Below are 22,285 nucleotides of genomic sequence, written 5' to 3'. Positions count from 1 at the left end.
CTTAAACCCAAATCTTATTTTTCAAGTGTCCACCATACCTACCTAGGGATTGAGCAAGATCCATAAAGTAAGTTATCATCGGTGCAAAAAGGCAATAAAAATTGCTTCTAAAAGTGTGTGATCATTTAGAGTAAGAGAAAATTGAGCGTTGCACGAACTTGTGATGGTGAAGAATAAAAGCGACAAACTGCATAATAAAGGTCGCCATCACAAGGGGCAATGTAATGTGACGTTCTTTTGCACTAAGGGGTTGAGCATACAAACAAATAAGCGCATGGCAACCTCTGCTTCCCTTTGCGAAGGGCTTATCTTTTACTTTTCATGTGTTTACTTTTATGCAAAGAGTCAAAGTTTTCCTTCTATCCCTTTTTATTTTTCTCCTTTGGCAAGCATCATGTGGTGAGGAAAGATCTAGGCCCATATGTCGAGTTGAATATAGATAGAATGAGTTATTATTGTTGACATCACCCTTGAGGTGAATATGTTGGGAGGCGAAACAATAAGCCCCTATCTTTCTATGTGTCCTGCTGAAACGTTTTGCTCTTTTGTACGAGGTGAGTGTTAGCAATCATAGAAGACTATATGATGGCTGAGTATGTGGACTTGCCTAAAGATCAATTTGCTGGAAATGCTAATGAAGATGTTGCATCCCATCTTCATACCTTCGTTGAATTATGTGATATGCAAAAGAAAAAATGTGGATAATGATATTTTCAAGTTGAAATTATTTCATTTCTTGGTTTTCATCCTTACCTCGAATAGTATTGATTCATGGGATAAATGTAAGCATGGTTTTATTGCTAAGTACTTTCCTCCCGCTAAGACTATATCTCTTAGAAACCAAATCATGAACTTTAAACAACATGAGCAAGAACATGTTGCACAATCTTGGGAGAGAATGAAATTAATGATTAAAAATTGTCCCACTCATGGATTAAGCTTATGGATGATAATAAAAAAATGCAGGATTGAATTTTGTATGGAGAAATCTTCTAGATTCTGCTACAGGACGTACATTCCTGGGAATTACATTAGGAGAGGCAACCAAGCTTCTTGATAATATGACCGCAAATTATTCCCAATGGCACACCGAACGAGCTCCAACTTGTAAGAAGGTAAATTATGTCGAAGAAGTTTCTACTTTGAGTGATAAAATGGATGCTCTTATGAATATGCTTGCTAGTAAAAATGCTCATGTTGATCCTAATGATATCCCATTATCTACTTTGATTGAGCAAAATAACGATACTATTGATGTGAACTTCATTGCAAGAAATAATTTTAACAATAATGCTTATAGAGGGAATTTTAATCCTAGACCATATCCATTCAATCCCTCTAATATTAATGATCCCCGTGGTAGCTCTTATAGTAAAAGGTTGTTTGAAATTAAAAAGGCAACTAAATTTTTTATGCATTCACAGTATGAACAAAACGTGCTATTTGCTAAGGAAATTAAAGAACACTCTACCTTGCTACAAGCTATTAACAAATTTTTTGATGAGGTCAATCAAGAAGTAGCCAACCTTCAATTACAACTTGCTCGGACTGAAAATATGATAGGGAAGATTTTTGATAAACAAACAACACTAGTGAATAAAATGGCTGCTAAACCGGAATCACATCTTTTAACTAGTGAGGATGAAGATATTAAAACTATAGGAGTCTCCACTATAACTTTTTTACTAATATAAAACTTGATAAAAAGGGACAGGAGATGAGTCAACTTTAAATAGAAGGTGTCTCAATTGTTCGAAGGTTGATGATCTTAATGATAAAAACTATAAAAGTGGGTTTGAAGAGGTCAAAACTTTAGATACTGATGTGCCCACTACTTTGGATTACAAGGACTTTAATTATGATAATGTGTATTTGATTGAATGTATTTCCTTGTTACAATCATGATAATTCACCTAATGCTTACGAACAGAATAAATCTTCTACTAGACACGTTGTAGAAGCCATGATTAAAGCTCATCAAGAAAAACTAGAATTGGAAGTGTCAATACCAAGGAAATTACAAGATGAATGGGAACCTACTATTAAAGTTAAGATTAAAGATTATGAATGCAATGCTTTGTGTGATCTAGGTGCTAGCGTCTCTACTATACCAAAAACTTTATGTGACGTTCTAGGTCTCACCGATTTGGATGAATGTTCTTCTAACATTGTGTCCTCAAAGTTGCCGGCATAGACATGCCATGATCTGGAAAATGTAATCATTATGAAATACTTGAGTTAGTCTTAGAGGCAAGACTAGGAATACATTTTACCGTACTTGCATATGGGTTTTCCTCTAAGACTTTATGGATATATACGGACTCAAGGACCATTGCAGGTATAGCATGGAATATAAACATAATTACGAACATGAATATAAATAATAACATTTATTATTGACTCTATGGCATATTTCCTACAGCCTCCACCGAGCACCACCATCGGCACACGCCCTCGCAGCTCCTCTTCGCCTGAGTTGGCCACGCCGCCTCACTGCAATCTGATTCCAGCCGCAGCAGCCACTCCTCCTGTGTACCCATCGGACTACACCATAGCCGCTGCAGCCTAGTGTGATACCATGTAGAAGCGGGAGAGGTGTACCTCGTCGGCCCTCTTGATTGCACTGGCAGCTCGCTCGGGCATGGCGGGCGCCCTCAGGGAAGACAACGACCAGCGCCTCCTTCTCTTCTAGGTCTTGCACATGGGCTGGGCCTTATGGGCCAAGTGGAGATGGGCCAGGCCCATACAGGTTCAACACTCCCCCTTTCTCCCCCTGGCAAGTAGCTGCAAGTAGCAGCAGACATTGCGACCTTCTCCTCTCCATTCAGCAACAACAACGACAGCTTCAGGAAGCAGCAGCCTCAGTCGTAGCGGGAGCAAAAACAGCAGCAGTAGCAACACACAGTAGTGCAAACCACCACTAGCAGCAACAACACAACACTTCAATCAGTAGCACCACCCTCTCAGTCCCTCAGGCTTTGATTGGTAGAAGTGCATTAGGGAGGTGGGGATTTCAGGGGATTTGATGAATCCCTTCCTTCCACCCAATCCCCTCAAATCCCCTTGAAACCCCCGAACCCCTCCAGCCACAGTCCCCTCCATATGAAAAACTTGTTTGGTAGGCAGGGACTGCCATATTAAGATAAGATAGTGCAAACATCTAAAAATGCAATCTTTACATGTAAAACAACATCATATTAAGAAGAGCTTGCTACAAAATTGTAAAGGTCACCTAATAAAAATGTTACCTGATGAAACTTGCTACACGTGAATAATCTTGCAGCAATTCTTCACAGCAACAACATAATTTTGCATGACTTCGGATCAATATCTCATCCCAACAATATCAATTATATCACAGCTACAACATGATTTATCATAAGAGCATGACTTGGAATCAATAATATCTCATCTGTGATCTTTCACAGCAACACCATAATTTTGCAACAACCATAATGCAGCACAAGACTTGTGCAATAGCTCACAATCAGTTATATTTTTACAGACCAAGCAACACTAAGAATGATGTTGCCATATAGATGAATTGCTCTTAGATCATCCAGTTTTTGAATGGCCAAAAGTTTGTCCAGATTGTTTAGTCTTGCTTCTCTAGTTGCCTGAGAACCTAATTATAAAACAAAAGCAGAATGAGAGTGACAAAACTTAAATAGGCCAACCTATGTTCTAGTATTCCAGTTAGCTCAACGAATTACCACATACTAATATACACAAAATGCTAGGTACTCGAGAACAAAATTATGTATGCTAATCTACAGAATGGTCATCAACCATAACTTATGAAGACCAGAGGTTTCAAAGCTCGAGAACAAGTCCAGTATATGACAAAGTAATAAGCCACATATGCCTCAACAAGTGTAAATTTCTTTCAAGGTTCATGAACATGTCCATCATATATCACATGTTTGGCTTGGAAAAAGGTTACACGGCAATGAAAATACATGGGATTTTCTTATTGTATATCCTGGCCCAAAGATTTCCAGAATACATTGTTCTAATTACATATTTCAGGTAGCTACTTCCAATTTGATAGTGCCACGATAGTGACAATCAGAGTAGCTAGTGATTATTTATTTCTTGATACCACATCCAAAAGCCAACAGAACAGACAAATAACAGCTTGAATTAAATTCTGACCAGCTTCCCTTTATTAAAGAATCATTTTAATATATGAACAGAGGCGGAACAAGCAAATGGGTAGAGGTAGAACAGAGGCATCAAATGTCAATTGAAATACTAAACGGGTGTGCTGCTAGCAACAGAGAAGATGGTTGTACAAATAAATGTCAGTCAAACTAATACTCTGGTCTCCTGCAAACTGACATTAATGGACAACAATGTATGTGTTCATTTGCCCTAGAATTAATACCCAGCTAGGAAGGAAATACCTATATACGTATTACCCTGGATTTCCTGAAAGGATCAGCTAGCAAGGGTATAAATAGCTCCAAGTAAAGTTTTTACATCAAAACAAAAGTGACCATAACTGAATCAGGTCCCTATTACATTTCTATAGCTATGACTCATGGGAAAACATACAACCCATAGTAAACATTTCTATGTTTGAGATCATTGTTTCTAAAATTCATCAATTGTTTCTAAAATGATCCGTACATATCTTGCTACAATATGACCATTTAAATGTTTCTCAGTGGGATTTTTTTTCTTTTAAAGGAAGTTCTGAGTGTCATAGGCTCATGGCATATGGTACGACCTCAAATCAATTAATACAGGAAATAGTTCCAGCCAGAATAATTTAGGCAACAGTCCTACTGAAACCAAACTTTTGGGGTTGTGTGAATGCCCTGCCTAGGCCTGATAAGTGTAACAGACGGCTCCAGGCAAGAGTAACAATGTTCAATAGACATTTGATGGTCAGGAAAGCAGGGCAACTTTCAGAAGGAGAAAGATGCATACATTTAATACTACACATTAATCAGCACCAACATTTAAGAGAGCTGAGAAAAAAATATAACATCAAGTATCTAAGTTTATAGATTATCAAGTGCTGACAAGATATTAAAACATCCAGTGAACTGAATCAACAGGGTATGTAGAACATACTAACAGGACATGAACAATTCGACTAGGCAATTAATATCTATCACTCTAACAAGACCAGTTTCACACGATTATAGTTAGCGACCATTCTAAATATCTATCACTCTATCAGTTCAGGTGAAGTTCTTATTCTATTTCTAGTGGCATACTTCAGCAGTAAAATTTTCAGTAATTTTTGTTGTACAGGTGACTGGTGTATTGGGCCTATTGGCATATCTGAACCAGTTGCAAGGTAACCCAAAGAAAATTTCGATCAAACACTCATCATTCTCCACAGATCAATTCAGGTAAATCTGTAGTTCAATTCTCTGTCTCTTTATTTTTTGATAAAAGAGAGCTCTCTCTCCGATTTCCATTAAGTGAAATCACCATGTCTTACAAGGAAAGTAAAAGAATAGAAAGCTACGATAGCAAATCTCTACGAGCGTCAGACTATTGAGGGAGGGGGAAAGCCATCCCTCCCCCCCCCATTTGGCCCCCAAAGCAGCACCTCACAAGAGATCTAAGGCCTGGGCATAAACAGGTCCCAGCACCCGGCTTAAAATGAAGTTTTAGAAATAGAAAGTAGTTCAAAGAGGCAACATAGACAGCCCCCTCTAACAGGTATCCATCATCATACATTTATTTCTGCCCCGAGAAACAAAAGGCCGAAGAGCAGGATGAAACAGAAGGTAAGTTGATGCAGCTTGTTGAAGCGCCCATCTTTTCTTGCAGCACCAGAGAGTGATCCCGAAGAGTTCGAATCTGGTCACCCAAGAATTCTCCTAGTCTCCAGACGCCATCCATGTGCTGCTTTAAACACTTCTCCAGCCACCTCACCGACTTGTTTCACTCCTGCCTCCATCATCTCACTTGTGGGGTTTTCCTGCAAAACATTCCAATCATGCAAAAAAATTAGAAGCAAATTAACAGGTACACAGGGGTCATTCACCCTTTTGTTATCAAATACAACACTATTTCTTAATTTCCAAATAGTCCAGCATATCGCAGAAATTCCGATCATAACCAAGACCCTCTCATCTTTGCCAAAAGTCTTTACCCAGTTTCTCATTACCAGGTCTAGGTTTTCTGCAATGTCATTTAAATTGAAGGCACATTTTAAAATGTTCCATAATAACCTAGCAATAGAGCAGGAAAGGAAGAGGTGGTTTATACTTTGTTTATGCCCACAAAAGGAGCATTTTTTATCACCTATCCACCCCCTGCGCAGAAAGTTATCTTTTGTAAGAATGCTATTTCTAAGAGCCAACCACTTAAAAACTTTGACTCTCTAAAAGGATTTTACAGTATAAATCCCTTTTTTAGTCAGTGTCCATTTCACTCTATCTTTATCCTCACTCAGAGTCACCGAGCTGCAAGCTTCTTTGATGTGTTCCCAAAGTTCTATTGAGTTCCCTGTCAGAGTTCTCCTAAAATGCATGTTATCTATCCCATTATCCAAAATCTCCTTGATTGTTTTCTTCTTATCAAAACATATATTATATAACCTAGGAAAGTTTTTTCTAAGTGGAGCAGATCCAATCCACCAATCTTCCCAAAAATGAATTTTTCCCCATTTCCCACTGTGAACTTACACAAAGAAGTAAAATGATTTCTATGTTTCAAGATCTCCCTCCAAAACTAAGAGTCCCCCTGCTTGGCAGTTATATTACTAAGATTTTTTTCCGAGGTATTTTTTCAAAATGATATCCTGCCACATCCCCTCTGTTGTCTATAGTTTCCACCACCATTTACACAACAAGGTTTTATTCAAATGGGTAAGGTTTTGGATCCCAGACCCCCCATATCTTTCGGCCTGCACACGTCAGACCATTTGACTAAATGATATTTTGGTCTCTACTGCCATAAAAGCCTGGCTCTGAAGAAATCCATACGTTTGTTCACCCCAATGGGCAGCCCGTAGAATGACATTATAAAATAAGGTATGACTGTCAAAGAAGACTGGATTAACAACCCTCCCTGCACTGGCAAGTAATCTGCCTTGCCAAGTTTCACATATTCTCTCCAGTTTGCTTTCAGGAGGTCTCCATTTTTTATTACCAATTCTGTTTTTATCAATTGGTAATCCTAAATATTTCATAGGCAGAGCACCTATTGGACATGTAAAGATCTTTTCATATTCATCTTGTTTATCAATGGCCTCCCCAAATAAAAACAACTCACTCTTATGAAAGTTGATTTTCAGACCAGACATTTGCTCAAAGAGGCATAAGATATATTTCAAGTTATGATCACTATCTAGATCATCTTGCACTAAGAAAATAGTGTCATCTGCATATTGTAGGATGTTGACCCCGTTTGGAACATTTTCATTTAGTACCCCTTTCACCAGACCACTTTTCCTAGCATTATCTAACATAATAGCTAGTGCATCAGCAGCCAGATCAAAATTGAGAGGTGACAAAGAGTCCCCTTGCCTCAGCCCTTTGTGGGTAAGAAAATATTTTCCTAAATTTTCATTGACCTTCACACAAACTTTTCCCCCTCTAATGATTTCCATAACCCAGTCTATCCATTTATCTGGGAATCCTTTTAGTCTGAGCATTTGAAAAAGAAAAGACCACTTGATTTTATCATAAGCCTTTTCAAAATCAATTTTCAATAAGAGAGCACTTTGCTTCCACTTTTTTATACTGTTTAGAGCTTCATGTAAAATTAAGACCCCTTCCATAATATATCTGCCCTTGACAAAAGCAGTCTGAACAGGAGATATAACATCAGCAGCCACTAAATTCAACATGTTCATCAATACTTTTGTAATAATTTTAAAGCAAACATTTAGTAGACCTATAGGTCTAAATTTTTGTATTTTGTTGGCATCCTTACCTTTAGGGACTAGAGTTATAATCCCATAGTTCAATCTGCTAATATCAATTTTTCTTCTTGCAAAATCATCCAACAGGGCTTTGAGATCATATTTCACCAATTCCCAATAATGTTGATAAAATTCAGTTGTAAATCCATCCGGGCCAGGTGATTTGTTATGTGCCATTTTAAAGACCACCTTCTTAATTTCTTCCAAAGAGAATTCCTCAGTCAAAATATCTCTATATCTATCTTGTATCTTGTCTGGGTTATCAACCTTTAGAGAGACTGAAGAGTCATCAGGGGGACCAAATAAGTTTTTTTTAAATGCAGTGATGTAATCTATTAGATTTTTATTTCAGGGGGACCAAATAGTCCCCTCATCCTACTCCAGTCTATTTATTCTATTTCTTCTATGTCTCCCATTAGCTTTAGCATGGAAAAATTTTGTGTTACTGTCCCCCTATAAAATTTCATCTATCTTAGCTCTCTGTCTCCATTTAGCCTCTTCCAGTTGAAGAAGTCTATCAAGTTGTGCTCTCAGCTCCACTTGTCCTTTTCTATCAGCAGCTGTAAGACCATTTATTTCACAATGTTTATCAATAATATCTAGTTTCATCATAATATCTTTTTTTAACTCTATATACCAGGCATTCATATTTCTGTTCCAACCTTTTAGTTTAGGTCTAAGAAACTAAATTTACCTAGAAGTCAGTCTATACTGTCACCAATAACACTTGGATCATTCCAAACCTCCTGGACAATTTGATCAATCCCTTCCCTTAGAAACCAAGCATTTTCAAATCTGAAAATTGGATCAGTTTTTTTGTATATCCCCAGAATCTAAGAATAGAGGAGTATGATCAGATTTCTCTCTAGTCAAAGCTGTAACCTGAGTTAAAGGGTAAGCATCCTCCCATTCTGTACTACACAGAATTCTATCTAGTTTTTTAAAGCTGGGAATAGGTAAATTATTTCCCCATGTAAATTGTCTCCCATTCATCTCAAGCTCTCTAACCCCAGCCTATTCTGGAATGGCATTAAACAAAAAAACTCCAGTGCCCAAGAGATCCTAGTTTGTTTTTTTCAGTGGCTTTTCTAATGATGTTGAAGTCACCCCAATCAAAATGGGGTTAACACATTGTCGAAATTTTTTGGACAACTCAGCCAGAAAGATTGCTTTTCTTTCTGGTTGAGCATCTCCGTATATCACCACCAGGTCCCATATCAATCTTGTTTTCGAATCTTAGACTGTCATTTTGATGTGATAATCTCCTTCATCTTGTGAGATCACCTCCAAAGTGGTATCGTTAACTCCCAACAGAAGATCACCAAATTCCCCCCTAGCTGGGGTGAAATGCCAGTGAAAATCTCTGTCAGCATAGATTTGTTGTAGATCATTTCTAGAAAATTGTTGTCTCACAGTCTCTTGTAGACCCAAGAAGTCAACCTTCATGTACAAAATCATTTCCCTAAGGAATCTTTTTTTAATGTCCGCCAAAGCCTCTCATATTCCAAAAAATACCTCTCATCTTTTTCTCCTCTTTTTCTTAACAAAAGATTCTAGAATTTTTACAACAGAGACAGTTTTAACTCCAGAACCTCTGGTTGTTTTGCCTCTGTTTTTCTCTTTTTTGGATGAAAAGAGCCCCCTCAGTAAATCCCAGTTCTCTTCTTCCTCTTTATCCTCATCATTCTCCCCCTGATCCAATAAATCCTCTAAGGTGTGTTCCCAAGTGTCAATAATGGCAATATCCTCAGGTAAAGAAGTTTATTTTTTATTTTTATTATAATCAGCCAACCACATATCAATTCTAGCCTGGTCAACAGTTTTTATCAATTCTAAGTTGAGTCTAACCACATCAAGTTTATTACCCAAGTTAACCCCCATCCCCTCAGCAATTTTCTGAAGGAAAATATGAGATCTAGATAAAATTCCAGAAGATGAAGGCTCACCATAGTTATCTTTTTTGGCTGCTCGCTCCTTGGCCAGCTCTGTGAAGTTGCAGTCTTCCTTCCCTCTCAATCTAGCACATCTCCTTAGCTCTTCCTCTTTGGATTCTAGTTCCCCTTTCTTAGCTTTTTTCACTTTGGTCCCAAAGGAGTCTGTCTCCTAACTGGCAGTGTAATCCACTCGCTCCACATAACCTAGTGCAATAAACTGATCTATCAGTTCTAAATCTAACATATCTTCCCCATCCACCTGCTTGTGTTCTGCTACCATTTCATCATCAAAAGCTTCTTCTTCTTCTCCCATCTCAATGTTTTTTTCACCTGACTGGGACCCCCTCACTTCCTCATTTGCTTTCAGGTCAATTTGCAATAGTTCATGTTGTCTTCTGACCTCCTTCTCCAGGGTTTTTCTTATGATTTCCATTTCTTTCCTCTTCTTCTCTTCAAGCATAAGTTGTGCAGTCTGTCTAGCAGCTAGCTCCTCTGCTTTTTGTAATCTCACCATCAAGCTGTCTTCTCCCCCTGTTCATCTCCCACTGTCCTTGCTCCCATTATCTCTTTAGTTGCTCCACTAGTTTGACCTGTGTCACTAGTTCTCAGGACCATTTGCTCATATTGTTTTAGCCCCAGGCTTCCCAGACTAACATTCTGTTTTCCAGTCTTAGTCTGTTTGCTCTTCTTCTGTACATCATTCTCTCTTTGTGCTTCAAAATTTTCCAAGTCTAGGTAATCAAAGATTTTCCTTTTATTCCCCTCATCAAATTTGTTCCAGCGATGTTCTGCAACAGAGTCAAAATCAAAGCCTATGTCATGTAACAGCAAGTCCTTTGTAGTTACCTCAGTTCCAGCAGGGATCTTGTGTAAGTCCCTCACTCCCACCTTCACCCTGATTTCTTTCTTAGAATGTATATGTTCCACATCCACTTCCACCCCAGGCCCCAAAGCTGAACCAATTTCACATACACCCAGATAATGTCTCAATGTATCAGGCACTCCCCACATCTTGATCCACACTGAGTGAAGTTTTCCTTTTACTTTATCATTTGGACTCCAAAAGTCTACCTCCACCATAGCTCCTGTACCAAGCAGAGTGAATTTTCCAAAATTCTTCAGCTCCACCAATTTGTCCTTGTTAGGAAATCTCATGAGAAAGGTTGTGGGGCTTTGAAATTTAGCTCTCCAGGTCCACCCCCAATCAAACATTTTGCTAAATCCATAAGCAATTGTGGTTTCATTTAGTTGCCCAGAGTGTATTGTAACCAAATCCATAGGGTTTGTGTGTTCAGAAGCTACTATGTATTTTGTATTTTGAACCAGAAGACACCCCAGGCCCCTAGCTCCATACCCAACATACTTTGCAACTAGTTTAACTTGTTTTAACACAGTGCATTCTTCAGTATTGTGAGATGGCCTCTGACACACCACACAGAACACCTTGTTTTTACAGTCAATCTTCAGATGTCCCTGTTCTTTGCACCTGACATGGAATAGCTCTTTATTATTCCCTCTTTCCTTCTTTTTTGCTGCCTCTTTAGCCCCTTCCTCCCCCCCCCCCCCTTGTGCCCTTCTGTCTGTAAGATCTCCTGTTTTGGAATATTTGAGAGCAGTTACTGATATTGCTGAGCCATTTGTTCTTGTGGTATGAAGCCAAATTGCCGAACACCCATGCCAACAGGTACCATTTGTGGGAAGTTGTTGTTGCTCATCATTGGGAAACCTCCAGCCATCTGAACATGTCCACCCTGCATTCCCATCTGCTGCATATTGGGATTGCCAACAACAAACCCATTTCCAGGGCCTGTCTCCCCAATCCCAGTCTGAGATCTCTCCTACTGATTCCTAGATCTACCTGAATTCAATCTATCTGGCTTGTTGTTGTCATCATCTTTGCCATGCCATTTCCTGTCGATGCTCCTTCCCCACCAGATCCACTACTATTTGTCCCAGATCCCCCTCTAAAGTTTCCACCTCTGTTTCTCTAGTCGTAACCATCCTGATCCCTCGGATCCTACCTGTTGAACCCTCTACCAAAGCTACCAGACTTGCCATAGAAATTACCTCTTGCACCAAGGTTGCCCCCTCTCCCTGGTCTTGGTCTCCAATTATCCTGCATGCCTGCCATGGTCTCCTCTTCTTCCCAGTAGATTTCTTCCTCCTCATAATTCACTCCCCGGCTTGCCGCCGCCGTGTCCTTGTTAGGGTTTGGCAGGTGGAGGAAATCAGGTTATGGGATGTAGGATGGGATCCCTCCTTTATATAGGGCCTCTCCCCCCTCTCCTTCTTCTAGGCCACCCCCACCAACCACTTTTTTGGGCCTGGGAACAGCAAGGCCCAACTTGCCAACTTTTCCCCAATTTCTGTGGTCCATAATGCTTCTCCCTCGTCTCTCCTCTCCTGTTTCATGCTCTGCCCCTTTCCTCTGAACTTCATCAATCACTTCTCCCAGCATAATATTTTCTGGGATTTCAATATTCCTTATATCTTTGTGAACATTCTCAACTTCACAAAATACCATACCTCTGTTATCAATTTCCTCATCATTGAATTTTTCTTCCTCAATCTCAACATCAGTTAAATATCCAGGGAATCTGGTTAAATCCCAGACTCTGGTGGCCTTATGCCTAATTTTTATCAATGACATATCTACATCATTATTATGATATCTACCCCAATTAGCCCAGTCAATGTGTGTAAAATTATCCTGACAATCTGCCAAAATTTTAACATTCTGCCCATTATCAACCTCTGTTTCATTCTTCAGGAGCAAACTCTGAACATATATGTTCATTTTCTTCTTCATCTTAGGATTAATCCGCCTAATTTGACGCTGACTATCAATTTCATGAACTCTATCCCCCAATTCGTATGCAGGAGGTATGTAATCAAGTGTGGGGCAGTGAGCCTTACCTGAAGTGGCGACATCCTCATCAGAATCATTGCCTGAATCTTCACTAGCCAGCCTCCAGAAGCGGTTGCTGGCTAGTGAAGAGCTCAGGCATCGATTCCAGCGAGGCGTCGGAGTTGGAGGAGCCGGAGCGAATCGAGCGGAGCGACGCGGCATCCTCACCTCCTCCTGTGGTGGCTGTTCCACCGGGTCCTCGTAGATCATGATCGGAGCCATGCCGACCCTGGAGCAGGGAGGGCCAGGACCCCCTCGCGGGAATCTGAGCGCCGATTCCCTCATGGCCGGGGCAAGATCCGCGGTCTCGATGGAGGTGAAGGCCACCCACTTCCTCGCCACGGATCTCACCGGCGAATCCGCCTGATCCATCGCCCACAGCAGAACCTGCAGCGGATGCTTGTGCCCGCCGCGTCCGAAGAGCGATCTCTCTCGCTTGCTTGTGTACCACGATCCAATCTCCCTCAGACGGGCTCGCAGGCGCGCGTCCCTGCCTGCGAACCTCTGCATCTTCTCCTCGTCGATCTCCACCATCTCCGCCGCGGGCGTCTGTGAGCGAAGGAGTAGATGGGGTGTGAGGGAGAAGAGGTGGGAGACGAGGGGAATTCGGAGCGAGCTCACAAGTGTCTCCCGAATTTAATCCCCCACCGGCCGCATTTCCTCCCTCGCCGGCTCCCGAGGCACCACCCCCGTCCGGGGCCTCCCCCTCGATATACGCAACGTGGCAGGGGAACACGATCGTAGCACCAGGGACCAGCACGATCCCTCCCCCAGTACGTACGTCTGCCGTGTACCCCCGATCGTCGACGAGATGCACCCTCGCCGGGCGCGAGCTCAGGACCACCTCGTCGCGGTGGTACCTGAGAACCCTCGCCGTCCTGAGATCCACGGCGAACCACGCCGGCCATCGCTGTGTTTCGGGTTCGCCCACCGCGTCGCCAGAGAGACGTGTCGATTCGGCCATCTCCACCCTTCTCTGTCTCTGTGTTGTGTACAGGGAACAAGAAAAAGGATATATGTTGAGTCCTTGGACAAAAGCTCTAATCGATTCAATCACTAGTTACTGCTTCTACAGCCTACAAAATTTTATCCAGCAAAATTTTTCTCCATGGCGACCATGTCCATGTCGATGGAGCAGGCGGTGTCAAAGTACAGGAACGCAGTGAACTGAAGCGAGGAGGAAGAAGGCCGCCGGCTGTGGCCCTAGAGTTTGCAGGGGAGGGGTGGAGAAGTGGAGGAGAGGGGAGGAATCACCTCGGGAAGAACGCAGCAACAGCAAGCAGTAGCATGTGTACACAGCGGCAGCAAGCAACAACTTGCGCACGGCCGCATGCATCAAACAGCCGGCACGCGCGAGCGCCTCGTGCACGGACGAGCCCCCTACGCCGCGTGCATGGCAGTTGGCGCAAGCGAGGCGGCTCGAGTGGTGCTCTTGTTCAGGTCATCGGCTGGGCACTAGTGGCGTCCGGGTTCAGTGAAGCAGTTTGACGACAGCGGGAACGCATCGTGCTGCAGACGGGTTTAACGTCGATAAATAGGACATTGACATCACCGCCGCCCTCCCGATCCCGTCCGCAGCGCCAGATGGTCACCACCGCAGGGAGTCAAACGGCTCAAGCGTGCCATGCCCTGTTCAGATTCGGACTCTCTTGTATGAATCTGTACCCGTAACCAGAGCTAAGTGACCAATCTGTGTTATTTTGCAAGTTTGTGTATGGATCTGTACTCATCGTGCAAATTTATGTATCGTAGATTCGTAGATGATATTAACTGTGTGACAAACGACGCATCAGGCAGGACAAGCAACAGCAAGCAGCAGCAGCAGCATGGCTAAAATGTGAAAGACAGAAAGCAACAGCACAGCCGCAGCACCAACAAGCAGCATAGGGGCAGCAGCAAGCAGCAGCCTCACATAGACTACCGCAGCAGCAAGCAGCAGCCTCACGTAGACTTCCGCAGCAGCAAGCAGCTCTTCCACTGCCATCTGAGTGACTTGTTATAATCCTGTATGATAATAAGGTATTAAACGCAGGATAATCGGATCCAGTGCACTCAGTTGAAAAGGAGGTTTCAATATTCAAAGGCCCATATTATTTTACGCACTTACAATGGCTCTGTCAGATCTGCATCTATAGAATCGATCGTCTGAACTTCACCATTATCTATGATCTAGCCAAACAAAATTCATGTCAACAATAGAGAAACCACCACCAAGATGGGAGATCTGGGGAAGAGAAGAAAATGAAAACCCAAAAGCCCATACCTGCATTAAAGGTGGGATTGTCTGCTACATCGTCAATGCAGGAAGAAAAAGAGAGACAAAAGAAAGCATCAGTAGAATTCAAGTCGTCACATAAGCAGCATTATTATTCCAATGACACAACGCAATTGGCCTCATAACTGAATCTAGCGGGGGTCTCTTTGTTGGTCATTTCGAATCATCAATTGACTTTGCTCATTTAGCAGCATTTAGTCATCGGTGGGCTAATTGGCACAACAAACTTTGGTTATATCATTTCTTTATTTATTTTTATCTAAAACGATTTCTTCTCCAAATAAGCAGTATTACGTCACGCTGATACTATTCAAACTTCTCAGATGAACTATTTTGTCATGGCTACGTAATTATTGACCGGCCATTGAATCGTAACCAATACTTCAACTATTCAAGTTTATATCTATTCCGTGCCTTCTGAAACATTCCATTTCATTAGGTAAAACTAAATGTAAGATACCGTATATATTCTGTAGTGTCCTAAATCCTGATAAACTTTATTAATCCTAGCGGCTAACATGACAGACAAAGAGGTTGAGCGAAACAAGGATGAAACACCCCTGACAACCAATAGTTCGGTTATCCGGGCTGAGCGAAAAAAATGGTTACTCCAAATATCAGGCCTCTAATGCCGTCATTGCCCTTTCTGACATCTGTCTTCATTAAATTTCTGTCATACTGTTAATCTTACTTGCACCATTATTCATTACACACAAGTTTCTGTACTAGCCGATAATTAACTAAACAAACCTTTTGCAAAAAAGTTTTATTTCTAAGTTTAGCGATCTCACATCCATCCCGGTGGCTGTCCCGTGCCGATGCATGCGCGCACTCACACATACACAACTGGTGAGACTTGTCAACAAACAAAATTATGACTTGTCAACTACAGTTATTCTTTCAATAAAGGGTAATATATTAATATCAAGATGATACTAATTACACCCAGCATCTACAACAACATGATATCTAGAGCTAGTCGAGATATCGAGGATTCACACTGCCAAAAAGAAAAAAAAAAGAGAAAACAAAAAAGGGACATGTAAAGGCCAAGGCAAGGCGAGCAACCCACTGGCCACTGCAGCACAACATCAACAACTACCACTGCCATAGGCGTCACAAAGACTATGAGAAGGTGCCCAATAGCAATGCCTCCAGGAAGGAAACAACATGAACGCTGTCGTCGCCAGATCCAGCCATATATGTTAGATCCTTGGTTTTCACCCAGGGGAGAAAGTTCGAGCAGACTCTAGATAGTGCCTTCAACAAGGGAGCGCAAACCACCACTGCCAGGTACAACCAATGAAGGCCAGGCCTAGGATTTTATCCCCGAAACTCGAGGCCGGGTAATCTAAGAGGACCACCGCAAGAGAAGCCCACATAGTTACCATCACCAACTTGCCATGAAGAATTCTTGCTACAATGTCCCAATCAGCAGCAGAAATGTGGACCGGGATTAAGCCGACAAATCGGGCATTTGCTGAGACGTCAGATCTACCTATGCTGATATGAAGCACACCCAGACCGTCACCGGAAGACGACATATACCCGATGGTTTGTGGGTGGGAAGTGAAGGGTAGTCTATCATGCGGGGCCGCATGGCCCCATCACATGTGTCACCTCCAATGGCCTCACCGGCCAAGCTACCGTAGCCACCGGCTCCATCGGTGGCATCACCATCTGTACCCGTGCCGAAGGGATCATGAAGGCCGAGACGTGTATGCCATAGGGAAGGCCGACCCTCACCGGATCAGGCGTGATCCACTCCGATGCAACCCCGTGGCACAAGTCACCGCCGCCATATGCCCCTGACGACCAAGATGCGAAAAGACGTCACGCCACCTATCGACCAGAACCCCTCCCCTAGTCGTTGCAGACCGGAATAGGGCTAGATCCACCATCACCACCATGCTGCCCCTGCCCCTAGTCTAGGATCTGCCGGGGCGCACACCGTTTAAGGTCGCTGCCGCTCCCTAGCCGGAGGGCTCCCCGCAGCGAGCAGCCTACACTGATTTCGCCTGTCGGCTTCCTTCGGCGGTGATGAGCTGGGCAGGACAAGATGGGATAGCGGTGGCTGTGGCCAGGGTTGCACCAAAAAGCCCCCCCCCCCCCCCCCGCGCGCAAGGAGCGACGTGAGCGGTGTTTTTTCATTCTTGATTTAATACTTCATGAAAATAAAAAGGAAAAGATGTGCAAGCCAATCTAATATACTGATTATATTGCTAAATTAAAATAATTTTAAAATCAAGTTGATCTGGACGTCTTTTATTTGTTTAAGAAAGCAATCTCTCTTCAGTTTCATTTACTAAACCACAAAGTTCAGTTCTACTACAAAGCATAAGTAAATGAATTTTGATGTGAACGTCTATCAATTTGGCACTCTATAACTGCAATAAGAGATCGTGCCCACTGGACACTAATTGAATAGACAAAGCTTTGCAAGTTAGTATTCTTAGACAACTCACCTCGCTAGTTTTCTTACTTGCTTCTTGTGGCTCGCTTGTTTTCTTACTTGCTTCTTGTGGCTCACCACCGTCAAAAACCACATCTAAATTCACCTCATCAACCACGTTGTCTGCCTCTTTAATGAACATGTTTATAGTTATATCCTCAACTGTAAGGCCACCATTCACTGTGGTGCTCCATACAACAAATTCATTGGCACGATCTCTCAGAGCCTGGCCCTGCGGTTGCAATGTTATTTCGACATTACACTTGGATCGTGGAGGCATAATGCCTTTCTGTGGCTGTGTGTTGTATGACACCGGGCTCGTATTTTCAACGTGGAAGGCAATGTAACAGTCCATCTCATTGGTTAGCTGAAGTGCACATGACATCTGTTTGTTAAGCTCAAAAGGAAAATGTAGTTGGAGTGGCTCAATTCCAAGCATATCATCTTCCGAGTAAGGGCTTATCTGCAGTAAAAGAGCAGGTGTTAAGAAGAAGAAGAAAGAAAGAAAGAAGTGGGGACCATACAAACTTACCTGTCCAAATGTATGTTCATAGGAATTGCTGATTTTTCCATTAGCACCTTCAGTTTCTCTAATAACATGTATCATATCCCATATATAAGGCCGTTTGGATGGCTCAATTTCCTGGCATAGTAACCCAATTTCGAGGCATTTTGCTACTTGTTGGTAAACCAATGGTGTTTCCTTCCCTGTTTTCTTCCATCTGTGCCTCCATCTCCTAAGTACCTGTCATTGCACAAATGTGACATTGAATAAGTCAAAATGTTTAACAAAAAAACTCAAGTGTCGAGACGATGACCGTGGTGCTAAAATTCCTATGTTCTACAAACGGACACATCGGGATGGATCAACTTTCTCCAACCTTTTGAAACAGGCTTTCGCCCCGCTTTATAAATAAAACAACATCCGAACAGTGCACAGCCGAACAATACAAAATGGTGAGGTAGCCCTCTTACAAAGCCGATCCTGAGATATCCGGCACACGTAGGATGCATGCGGCTATGCTACCAACAACAAGCACCGGACGAACTAAACACCCCCACGCTACGACCTAGCACACCTAGGCTCCACGGCAACGCTCCCAAGAGGGAGAACGGCGAAAAGCGTCGCCGCTGCCGAGTCCACACTGGACAAAGGTCTTCACCCGGAGCCCTGACACGGAGAGAAGAACCACAACGACGCCTTCAATAGAGCGCGGCACCCACGCCATACACGGCAAACCAGAATACTTGTTGGAGTAGTACGACCTTTGTATAATACGACCTTTGCTTATCATCCTCGCCTCCAAGAATACTTGTTGTAATACGGCAAGCGCTAGAACTCAAACACTAACTCACTTACCAGACTGCATTGGAGATAAGGTTATGCTAACACTCACTACTACAGATTCATACATCACTGATGGGCGCCTAAACCCCGCCACTGACGTTTTTTGCGCCCAAAGTGATTAAACTTCAGTGTTGACTGTTTTCATCATCGACGAAGCAAAAACAAGCCCATGGGCCAGCCACGTGCCCGCACTCTCCGTCGTTGTCCGCTGATCCGGAACACCCTCAAACGTGTGGACGCCAGTCCGCGGTTCCGCCGCCGCCATAGACACAACCTCGGGGACAAGCAGCAGCCGTCGCTCGTGGACGCCACCGTCGTCACCGTCATCCCCCGCACTGTCACAACCGTCGTGGCCCCCCATGTCGGGTTTGAGGCAGGAGATAGTAGAGGAGCCCGGGGACCCTCCCGTTGGCACCGCCCTTCTACATCCATACTCACCCACCGACCATGCACTACCAGAATAATTGTTGCTGCCGACGGCTTTATCTACGCCGACGGCCCCCGTCGGCATAGATGACGGTGTGCCGACGGCCGCAGGAAGACCGTAGGCTTAGAAAAGCCGTCGGCATACCTCCGTCTATGCCGACGGGGGCCGTCGGCGTAGAAAGGCCGTCGGCGTATCTTCCACTATGCCGACGGGGGCCGTCGGCGTAGAAAGACCGTTGGCACATACATGGGCCCGCCGACCCCGGCTCAGACGGCGGGTTGACGCCGTCAAAACTATGCCGACGGCCCTAACGGTGGCCGTCGTTAGGGCCGTCGGCATAGCTATGAAACTTTTTTAGTTCAGGAAATGCCATGTCGCCTATCTACGCCGACGGCCATGCCATAGGCATATCTATGTAAAATAATTTTTTTGTTCAGCAAAAAACCACGTGGCACCTATATATGCCGACGGCCATGCCGTCGGCATACCTATTATATGTTTTTTATTTCTCATTTTACATTTTTAAACTTTAGATTTGAATTAATTTAAATCTAATTTATATAAACTGAAAGATACACAAATTATATATGAATTTGGGGCAGAATTTTCCATAGATTATGTATATCCGGCTTGTTTTTACTTTTGAGTTTGTTAAAATGTAACCTCATGTACTTTTGCATATAGGTCATTGTACTTAGTAAACTAGTAATTTGTACGTGAGCACGTTAGATTATTATGTTTTTTACAATTCGTATCAAATCACGGTAGCACAATGAATTTCTATATGAAGAATGCATTTGAAAAAAATAGTTCTATTCCAAAAATAAATGTTATTGACGTGTTTGTAAAATCTTTTATTTTTTCAAATTCAAACTTAAAATATAGATAAAATTAGTTTGATGTTATAATTTTCAACTTTCCAAACTGTCAACGTTTTCTTATGAAAACTATTTCATTTGTGTGTTCTCGACCGCAAAATGCTTTAAATAAATTAATGAACCATTAAATAAAATTAAAATAAAATGTAAATCTAAAACTAAATTTCCTTCTGGTTGTTTGAATATTTCTCTCAAGTGAACAACAATATTGCCATGCGTGATATTTTTTCTACAGTGTACTAATTTTTTGAGAAAAATAAAAATGCTTCTGTGCATGCATTCAACATTACTCATGCGAGAAGCAAAATGCTATTTCAGTGATATAGGCTACTAACCTCTTGGCGCACACTCGATTAGAGCTTATAGCCTACACTTCTAACAGGGCCCAGTTCACAACATTAAGCTAGCTCCTATGGGGAAACATGCGGGGCGGGTCGAGCCAGAGGGAATCTAGTGGTGGGTTGGGTCCAGACTATGTTCGGGGATGTTCCTATGGGCTGACCTATCGCAACCAGGTGGAAGAGTCCACTACTCAAAGCCCGTCCGACGAAAGTCAAAGGGGTAGATCGTCGGGTCAACGAGGCTAGGGTTTAGTCCGGTCGGGTGGCCTTCGGGGTGTAGCTATGCCACCGTATCATCACACGGGTCCTCATGCATGTCTGAAAGTAATGTGGCATGCGTAGACACCTGTATTGGGGCTCGGGGTGTGGCCCCTCCACGGACGGCAGTGCCACCGTCACTTCGAGTGGGGGACGTGCGCGTCGGGTAGAAGCGGAGGTAATCTATTGGTGGGTTGGGTCCAGACCATGTTCGGGGATGTTCCTATGGGCTGACCTACCGCAACTAGGTGGAAGAGTCCACTGGTCCAAGCCCGTCCTGTGAAAGTCAAGGGCTAGATAATCAGGTCAACTGGTCTAGGGTTAGGTCGGCTGGGAGGCTTGGGGGTAACAATGCCACCGAAACACCTCACCGGGTCCTGATGCATGTCTGAAAGTGATGTGGCATGTGAAGACGCACGTCTTGGGCTTCGGGGTGTGGCCCCCCTCCACGGACGGCAGTGCGGCCGTCGCTTCGAGGGGGGGATCGTGCGCATCGGGTCGAGCCGGAGCGAATCTAGTGGCGGGTTGGGTCCAGACCGTCTTCGGGGATGTTCCTATGGGCTAACCTATGGCAAGTAGGTGGAAGAGTCCACTGGTCAAAGCCCGTCCGGCGATAGTCAAAGGGCTAGATCTCCTGGTCAACGGGGATTCGGGGTGGCCTTCCGGGTGTAGCTATGCCACCGAAACATCGCACGGGTCCTGATGCATGTGTGAAAGTCATGTGGCATGCATAGATGCCCATCTGGGGCTCCTGGGTGTGGCCCCCCTCCACGGACAGCAGTGCTGCCGTCACTTGGAGGGGGGAATCATGCGGGTCCAGTAGAACCGGAGGGAATCTAGCGGTGGGTTGGGTCCATACCGTGTTCGGGGATGTTCCTATGGGCTGACCTATCACTACCAGGTAGAAGAGTCTACTGGTCAAAGCCCCATCCGGCGATAGTCAAAGGGCTAGATCTCCTGGTCAACGGGGATTCAGGGTGGCCTTCCGGGTGTAGCTATGCCACCGAAACATCGCATAGCTCCTGATGCATGTGTGAAAGTGATGTGGCATGTGTAGAGATGCCCATCTTGGGGCTCCGGGGTTAGGCCCCCCTCCACAGACGGCAGTGCCGCCGTCACTTGGAGGGGGGAATCGCGCGGGTCCGGTAGAACCGGAGGGAATATATTGGTGGGTTGGGTCCATACCGTGTGCGGGGATGCTCTTATGGGCTGACCTATCGCAACCAGGTGGAAGAGTCAATTGTTCAAAGCCCGCTCGGCGAAAGTCAAAGGGATAGATCTCCTGATCAACGGGGCTTCATGGTGGCCTTTCGGGTGTAGCTATGCCACCGAAACACCGCATCGGGTCCTGATGCATGTGTGGAAGTGATGTGGCATGCGTAGACGCCTGTCTTAGGGCTCCGGGGTTTGACCCCCCTCCAAAAACGGCACTGTCGCCGTCACTTGGAGGGGGAATCGTGCGGGTCGGGTAGAACCGGAGGGAATCTAGTGGTGGGTTGGGTCCAGACCGTTTTCGGCGATGTTCCTATGGGCTAGTCAAAGCCCGTCCGGCGAAAGTCAAACGGCTAGA

At 43.7% G+C, this 22,285-nt stretch overlaps 2 protein-coding genes across 2 annotated transcripts in view; both read right to left on the bottom strand.

Moving 5' to 3' along the window:
• Positions 1-5,381: 5,381 nt before the first annotated feature.
• LOC125522200 lies at positions 5,382-13,741 on the bottom strand. The gene is made up of 2 exons (XM_048687286.1): positions 12,745-13,741; positions 5,382-5,944 (listed from the first exon to the last, which is right to left on the bottom strand). Exons 1-2 carry the CDS (start codon positions 13,268-13,270, stop codon positions 5,928-5,930), a joined length of 543 nt encoding a protein of 180 aa, XP_048543243.1. The 5' UTR covers positions 13,271-13,741; the 3' UTR covers positions 5,382-5,927.
• A 784-nt stretch (positions 13,742-14,525) lies between these two features.
• The window catches only part of LOC125519466 (G-type lectin S-receptor-like serine/threonine-protein kinase SRK), an 87,041-nt gene continuing 79,281 nt past the window's right edge, over positions 14,526-22,285 (bottom strand). The window contains exons 8-10 of the mRNA XM_048684265.1: positions 17,996-18,208; positions 17,477-17,926; positions 14,526-14,720 (exon numbers count right to left, since the gene is read on the bottom strand). Of these exons, the coding sequence (XP_048540222.1) occupies positions 14,526-14,720; positions 17,477-17,926; positions 17,996-18,208 (858 nt within the window). The remainder of the gene's footprint in view (positions 14,721-17,476; positions 17,927-17,995; positions 18,209-22,285) is intronic.

This window comes from Triticum urartu, chromosome 7 (assembly GCF_003073215.2).
Source record: "Triticum urartu cultivar G1812 chromosome 7, Tu2.1, whole genome shotgun sequence".
NCBI classification, from domain to species: Eukaryota; Viridiplantae; Streptophyta; class Magnoliopsida; order Poales; family Poaceae; genus Triticum; species Triticum urartu.
Note: the sequence above shows the minus strand (reverse complement) of the source record. Positions and strands in the feature narration are given on the sequence as shown.

Bases quoted from the DNA above. Each gene is read 5' to 3' on its own strand.
- LOC125522200 (XM_048687286.1), bottom strand. From the start codon at position 13,270: ATGGTGGAGATCGACGAGGAGAAGATGCAGAGGTTCGCAGGCAGGGAC.